Genomic DNA, 8336 nt, shown 5'->3' on the forward strand with positions numbered 1-8336 from the left:
TTGTTTTTGTTTTTTTTTGTTTTTTTTTTTTACCAGTAAAAGGTCAGTGTTAAAACAAATCATTTTCTTAATTCACTTCATGACTTAACTAGAATTTTTGTTGAGTGATGCATGCAGAGATATGGATATGTTCTGATCCTTACAAAAAAAATAAAATAAATAAAAGATGTATAGTAATTTTTGTACATTTTATTGAAAATATGATTTTGAACCATTCTTATTTCACAAGTTCATCCTTTAAGGAAATATATTTTCTCACTCAAACAGCTCTGTTCACTCATCCTCACTGGTGCTCTCTCCACACTGGAAGCATATGAAGTCTCGCACGTGCGTTCTGTAAAGTCAAGTAATGTCCCACAATATATTTGGGATCTAGGAGGAAGTTCTGGGGCAAAAGTCTCATCTCAGATTCACCACATGGTATATCGTCCATGTAGCCAAGAGAAATAGATGCTTCACCCACTATATGTTGCCCCAGCTTCCTTCCCAGAGCATCCATGCCTTCCTTTGGTCCACCTTGAAACACAACTAGCGATCCATAGTGCCCCATCTCAATGCCAACCTGCTCGGGAACTGCTCCATGTACGTATGAGCCAATGTGCCAATCAGAGGGCACAGCAAGTGATACAGCACGCCGCATGTAATCGCCCTGAAAGGGAGAAAAAAATAGAATACTAAACCTGAGAAAAAAAATTATTATTATATTTAATTCTTAGGAGGAAGACAATAGACAGGGTGTGCTAAAAATGCTTACAAGCCGTACAACTCATGTTGTGAAGATAAAGTCACATCATGTAATTATATAATTCTTTGTACAATATAGACTTAAAAAGTCTGGGGTCAGTAAGGCTTTCTGAAGTCTCTTATGTTCACCTAGGCTGCAAATATTTGATTAAAAATTCAGAAAAAAATAGTATAATTGTGAAATATTATTACAATTAAAAATAACAGTTTTATAAGGGAATTTATTAGAGTGCTGGCAAAGCTAAATTTTCAGCAGCTATTACTTCAGTCTTTACTGTCACAAGATCCTAATCAATCTAATTTGCTGCTCAAGAAACATATCTTGATTACAATGCTCAATATTTTAACATTTTCGAGGATTATCTGATAAACAGACTGAACAGAATTTATTTGAAGGAGATATTTTGTGTAATATTATAAATGTATAATGGTTTTTCAAGGCTATCTGATCTGCCAGCGAGGGTCCCTCAGGAACGTGGAGCTGACTAATATCCTCAGAAGACAGCACACTCTGAATCAGAGAACAGATCAGCAGTCAGAGCTTACAGAAGGTGTGGAAGAAATAGCTTTCTGAAAATGCCAATCATGGGCATGTACCTTGATATACCCTGTCTGTTTATTGCAGCTGTGATGAGCCATTATTGACAAAGCAACATCCTTTACCAATTGTTGAAATTTCTCATTCCTTGCAACAAAATCTGTCTCACAGTTCACCTGAAAATAAATACATAGATTTTAGTTAAATCACACTGCAGCATTTTGGGGACCAATTACACATTGTGTGCTAAGAATGACATGTTGACAACCATGACAGCAACACTGTGACCCTAAAGGAGACCGAACAGCCCTTCCTTGGCTTTCCGACCTTCAAGTTTACACGCTTTGCTCCAGCCCTCTTTTTTGGCTTGTTCATGCAGCCAGCTTTCTGCCTACAAACATAAGATTTAGAAAATATATATATATATATAAATATATATATATATATATATATATATATATATATATATATATATATATATATATATATATATATACACACACAAACAAACACACACACAGACAAAAACAAAGATGACAACAACTATGACAAGGATATGAGTTTACTGTTTGTGCTTGACAAATTAGATGACTAGTAATTGATACATAGCATCTAGTTAGAAACATTTCAGTTAAAAAAAATATAGTTGGTTTAAAACTCAAGTAGTGAAATTAAAAGAAATATGAATATTCTGTATTCAACACACAATAATTTATATTTACAGAATTTTGTTTTTAGTCTTTTAATTTCACTACTTAAAAGAAGTGGCATTTAAAAGAAGTGCCATTTAAAATGGAAGAGAATGGTTGGCATTATTTTCAATAGAAAGAAAATTGTGTATGTATATATAATATATATAGAAAGAAAGTAAAAATGGCACTTACAGTGGAAGTGAATAGGGGCACTTTTAGCTGTTTTTGCAACTACTTTTGCTCAGTATTTCTGAAAATAAAAAGAGACTTTTCTCAGTATTGCTCAGTATTTCTGAAAATAAAAAGAGACTTTTAATCAATTAAATCGAATATATTTCTTTCTGGTTAACTTTTAGGACTATGACAGCGAGTATATGGGTAATTTTTGGATTCCATGAGGAGAATGTGATGGTGACATGAAAATATATTGCATAGGACCCTCCTTTCTTTTTACAGCCAGCTTTTAAAAATATTCAGAAAATAGTGGACAGTCCCACCTGTGTTACGTCATTGTTGCATTTCTCCAGTGCCTTTTTGCAGTTGATGAAGGTGTAGCCCGTAGATTTTCGTAATCTCAGGAGAAGTGCTTTATCTGCTGCTAAACTCGGTGTTGAGAGACTGAACATGCTGTGTGAGACATCCCTATGAACAACATATTATTAATCAATATGACACATGATTTAATGGTGCCACAGAGCATTACACAGCCGTATGGAAACTGATATACTGTCATCTGTTATTCACAATCGCCTTTATTTGAATAACAAGCCAAATATTTCATATCAGACTGCCATTCAGAGAGCATCTGAAGTACCTAGTCAAAATCATTACAACATTAGAGTGCGAAATGTGACAAAATTCCTCTGGAGTAACCTATGGGACTAAGGTTTCCTGAGATCAGTTACTGGCAGGCATGTCAGTGAAGCAGAAGCACGCTTTCTACAGAGAGAGAGAGAGAGAAAGGTCAAATTGAACACTCCATCTACTGCACAGGAGTTTAAACTACAGCTGACTGAAGACAGAGAGAACAGTGTAACTCATTATAAACATGAAAAGAACAAGAATAACAATGCCTAACGAAATTGGAATGCACATTAAAACTGACTCAAAGTAAAATATGGGGAAAAACAAATCCACACTTCAAAAAGAGTAAGAACATGTGGAAGCTCAGCACCAACACACGTGGAGATAAAAACCTTTGACAAAAGGATTGCGATTGCAGTGTGAATGCTACCACCTGGTCTTTTTGACTGTTTGCGCATCGAAACATACAGAATACTTTCTTGCCAAGAACACATTCTTGCTGTGGATTAGTTCATGATTTCAGGAGAGTATACATATTGTATTAAATGCAGAGTATTCTTTATAAATACTATATTCATCTTTTTTTCACCAGATGTCTACCATTCCTAGAGCCTTTAAACTGGATAGATTTTGGACCAGCTGACTGAATAAGAGACGTTTATTTTATTTGATTTTATTTATTATCAACTTCCTATTTTTAACCGTCTCACCACTCCCAAAATGACCTTTATCATCATAGCAACGTAGCAAGACGAGTCACCTGGTAATGTATTATTAAATATGAGTTATTATCACAACAGAATGTTTTGGTGCATGGGAGGAGTCCCCTATAAGGCTTTATTGATCTGAGATGGTATAAAAACCAAACTGAGTCTCTGGATCGTCTAAAGTCCATAATGAAGCTCAGCCTGATTCTCTTTCTCACCGTCACCCTGATCTTTCAGGGCTGCAGTGGTAAGTTCCTCCAAATTATTCATACCCAAATATCCTTAAATCCTGTGCCTTGTGTCTAATTGTTCTATGTTTTGCTCAGTATTATCAAGCTCTAAAACTAGTACAAATAATAGGGTACTGATATGCCTCTGGGTGGTAAATCTTTTCTTTCACATAAAATGTAACTTTTGTAACTGCGATTCACAATGCCAGCAGCACGAGGACTGCTGTGATTACTATAAAAAGCAGTGTGGTCATCGAGGTGAGATTCAACATCTGTAATTCTGTAAAACATGAGATATGTAGTGTCAAAGGGTCAACAAAACCAGAACAAATACATTCTCAAAAAAAAAAAAAAAAAAAGATACAAAGCTGTCAGTACAAGTACAGAGGGGAAAAGGTATCTTTGTACCTCATTTACCCTTAAATAGTGCATGTTAGTACCATGAAAGTACATATTACATATTAGTACCTAAAGAGTATGTTAGTACTTTTTAATTTGTACCTTTTATTTTTTTGAGAGTGTAGGTTTAACATGGTAGGATTTTAAAAAAAGTAGTTAAGTAGCGGGTCTTGTACGTTAAAGCTAAAGTAAAGTTAAAAGTTGCTGTTCCGTCACGCCAGACTGGAGTTTGTAGATGAACAAATATAGTTCAAAACTCCTTGTCTGTGTTCAGTTAGACAAAAGACACAAACAGTTTTTATTTGTCTCTTAAATACTGTACAGTCCTCAAGGTCTGTTGAGTCACATGGGGCAAATCAGCATTTTATATAAAATGGGAGAAAGATTTAGTTGTTAATATTAGGGGGTGACTCAGTGACCCTGAGTCTTGTTTATTTTGGATCCCGAAAATGGCATGAAACTCAGCTGTGTCCACTTCTATAGCTTCACACACTTTGTTACTCTCAAAACTCTTTCCAAAATACTAAACACCATATTTCCTATTATGTAATTAATCACAGTTGAGTTATTTGTATTAAGAACACTTACAATAACATTCAGACAAAAGCGACTGTCATCTATTTATTTATTTTCATAAAACATTATTTTTTATTAATATTTTATGTTGACTGTTAATTTAACATAATTTAACACCAATTTTAGAAACTGAATGTTGAAATTTGAAACTATAAATTGCAGTAATTACTATTTCAGTTTTTCTCATATTTTTTTCTTTCATTTTTCTCAGGCTTTGTCAGGTTTGTCTTTCCTCATCAAGCACTAACTCTTTCTTTATGAATCCATTTCCCATCCCAATCATTAGCCAGTGTCTCTGACGCTGAGATCAAGTCTTTGTCCGAGACGCTGTACAAATTAGACCATAACAGGGCCACAGCCTCAGAGCTGGTCATCGATCCTCAGACACTGATCTCTCCTTCTGAGACCGGCTCCAAGAATGACCACTCATCACGCCCGTAAGACACACAGATATATCTAGATATATACCCAAACATGCATGTGATCATGTATTCTGATGCACTCTTTCTCTCTTAGATTGTTCAAGCAAGTGAGTAGTACTTTGCTCTCCAAGCCCACGTATAAAGCTCTGCTGAATCTATTAGACAACTATAGAAGGATGACAGGAGAAGTGGAGGATGTGCCCTCACAGGAAGTCCAGGAGCAGGACACTTTCCTCCAGCAGACCATGAACACTGATGTGGGCAGGGAGCTTTACAATTTCCTCCACTCTAAAGGTACGTGTGACTCTAACCGTATGTCAGACCTTTTGAATTTTTAGTAACCTCGGATGATTAACCTTCAGATATATTCTTTCAACTCTGATTATAATACAAACTGTTTTTTGTTAGGAGCAAATCAGTATATTCGAATGATTTTTGATGAAAATAATCAGCTTTGCCATCACAGTAATAAATTAGGCCTATATGTTAAAATATATTAAAATAGAAAAGAGCTTTTGAATTATATGTATTTCACTATATTATAGTTTTTACCATATATTTATCAAAGAAATGTAGCCATGGTGAGCTTAAGATGCAAAACATTTTCAATAAAATCTTACCAATCCCAAACTTCTGAAAGCCAGTGTACATTTTTGTAATATTTTACTTATATACTAAACTCTTTAAAAAAATAGTGTAATGTACCACAAAACTATAAAATTGTATGTACCATAAATAGATTATGCAAACTATTTGAATTTAAAAAACACTTTTTTTTAGGTGTATACTCATCACAGAGCGAGTTTATCCAGGATCTGAAGATGATGTGGTTTGGTCTTTACTCTCGATCTAGTGGCAAACTGGACTCCAGCGGGTTTGAACACATCTTTGTCGGTCAGTCTGAGTTAACCACATGTGATTTGCTGTCAGACTTCTGTTTATCTCTCTTTGGCTGACATGCAGTGTGTCAACAGGGGAAATTAAGAGCGGAAAGGTGTCTGGTTTCCACAACTGGCTGCAGTTTTATCTGAGTGAGAAACAGGGACTGCTGAATTACTACAGTCATAGCTTTGATGGCCCTGTGAGTTCCAATGAGCATGTGAATCAAAACAAATCAGTGCTAGTACAACATGCATTTTAAAAGTCTGGATGTCTACCTGTATCAGAAGTTTTGATCTTGTAAAAGACAAGTTTCTCCTCTCTTTCAGTGGAGCACATACCCTGATGTATTAGGAATGCAGTTTGAATGGGATGGCTATTTCAAAGAGGTTGGTTCTGCGTTTATTGGCTGTAGTCCTGAATTTGATCTGGCTATCTACAGTCTTTGCTACATCACCCGCCCTGGCAAAAAGTGAGTTCTGGACATTCATTCATCAAATAAAACTCATTTTTGGTCACATGAGCAAACCTACAAATGTATATATGCATTGCATGAAATGCACATCTGTCTGATTGTATTCTCAGATGTTATGTGAGTTTGGGAGGACAGACTCTGGGCATTCAGACCTATACATGGGACAACAGCAGCTATGGGGATGGAAAGAAGTACATAGGCTCTGCTTACCCTGCCACACCATGATTCCCTGTCATCTGAATATCAACAGACTCACAACCAGAACAACTCTTAATTCTTCTCCTGGTTGTTCGAAGTTGATATTGGACCAAATAAAACAGGAATACAAAAAAACACCCTTCCTGTCTGTATTTTTACTAAGGCATAATAACATTCTTTCACACTCTCTGTCAAAATATTGTCTATCTTTTAGTTTGTTGTTAAGCAAACTTGTGTCACATATAATTTGTTTCCATTTTAAATTTGATTTAAAACCATTTTCGAAATTAATTATTTATGATAGAATCATATTCTTGACATTTCAATACCTTCTGTAATTATACTACAAAAAGAAAAAAAAATTAATAGTAATTAAAAGAACAGAACAAATAACAAACTCTTGCAAATGGCTTTATTTACATAAAATACTAAATCTTCCTAGATTTGACATTACTCCAGTCTTCACTGTCACATAATAATAATAATAATAAATGTTATTTGTAATGCACCTTTCTTACACTCAAAGTGCTACTACAGTATAAAACAACAATAAAATAAACAATACTACTCCAATATAACAATCACAATGACAACACAATAATAACAATGGCAACAACAACTGTAAGTTTATAACTTAAAAGCTTCACTAAAGAGACATGTTTTGTGTAATTTCTTAGAACAATCAAAAGACGAAGCATTCCTAGGAAAAGGCAGAGAATTCCACAACCTGGGAGCAATTCAAGAGAATGAGCTCCCATAGTTTTGAGTTTACAATGAGGCTGGTACAGAGTAAGAGAAACCAGCAGAGCGGAGAGACCCAGATGGTGTAGTAGACATTGTGATCAAAATACAAATATACTCGGGCCGGGGGCACCCCCATGTTCTGCTTTATAGGTTGAGATAAAAACATGACTGCAGGATGGTGTGTAAGTTAAAACTCGAGCAGCTAAATGCATATATTGCAGCCTCTTAATCACATTTGCAGGTAACCCTGCAAAAAGAGAATTACAATAATCAAGCTTGGATGTTATAAAGGTGTGAATAAGCCTTTCTGCATCAGGCATAGAGACAAAGATGATCTTCAGAAATCAGCATTCTCTTATGTTGATTTGCTTAATTAACATTCATCCATTCTTATTATTATCAATGTTGAAAGTAGCTTTGCGGTTTAATTATTTTGTGGAAACCTTTTTATATATTCAGGGTTCCTTGATGAATAGAAAGTGAAAAAGAGCAGCATTTATTTGAAATAGAAATCTTTTGAAACATGACTTTACTGTCAGTTTTAAATCAACTGAATCCTTTTTTCTAAATAAAAGTAATAACTTCTTTAAAAAATCTTACTAACTCAAACCTTTTGAATGTAGTATACTTAGAGAAGCATTTTAGGTAACATAAAATATCCCACACCTCAATAACCCTGATGTACTTATGACAGTTCTACATTAGATGGCTTAGTATATGTTTTACCTTGTAGGATCCTCCTTTTTTGACCTTTTTTGACCTCTTTGTCTGTCCCTGTTTCTGGTCCTTTATGTGAAAAAAAGGATAAGTCATAAGGATAAGGTTTTAATGCATGAACAGCCTAACATGATTAAAGAAAGAACTTTAAAGTGTGGATGTGTGTATAGTTGACTCAGATTGGTCTCACAGGGTTGTACCTGTCTTCTGT

The 8336-nt window shown here is 34.9% G+C and overlaps 1 protein-coding gene and 1 pseudogene across 1 annotated transcript; one reads left to right on the top strand and one right to left on the bottom strand.

Moving 5' to 3' along the window:
* Window positions 1–273: 273 nt before the first annotated feature.
* On the bottom strand, window positions 274–2600 carry LOC128015187 (elongation factor Ts, mitochondrial-like; annotated as a pseudogene).
* A 965-nt stretch (window positions 2601–3565) lies between these two features.
* endou (endonuclease, polyU-specific) lies at window positions 3566–6817 on the top strand. Its single transcript, XM_052599848.1, has 7 exons — window positions 3566–3732; window positions 4977–5127; window positions 5207–5406; window positions 5893–6006; window positions 6087–6193; window positions 6321–6463; window positions 6577–6817. Exons 1-7 carry the CDS (start codon window positions 3675–3677, stop codon window positions 6689–6691), a joined length of 888 nt encoding a protein of 295 aa, XP_052455808.1. The 5' UTR covers window positions 3566–3674; the 3' UTR covers window positions 6692–6817.
* Window positions 6818–8336: the final 1519 nt, after the last annotated feature.

The sequence above is a fragment of the Carassius gibelio genome, chromosome A6 (assembly GCF_023724105.1).
Source record: "Carassius gibelio isolate Cgi1373 ecotype wild population from Czech Republic chromosome A6, carGib1.2-hapl.c, whole genome shotgun sequence".
NCBI classification, from domain to species: Eukaryota; Metazoa; Chordata; class Actinopteri; order Cypriniformes; family Cyprinidae; genus Carassius; species Carassius gibelio.

Excerpts from the sequence above, each read along its gene's own strand:
- endou (XM_052599848.1), top strand. The coding sequence starts at position 3,675 with ATGAAGCTCAGCCTGATTCTCTTTCTCACCGTCACCCTGATCTTTCAG. Across the intron at positions 5,407-5,892 it reads CAATTTCCTCCACTCTAAAG|GTGTATACTCATCACAGAGC; the intron begins GTACGTGTGACT and ends ACTTTTTTTTAG. Across the intron at positions 6,464-6,576 it reads ATCACCCGCCCTGGCAAAAA|ATGTTATGTGAGTTTGGGAG; the intron begins GTGAGTTCTGGA and ends TTGTATTCTCAG.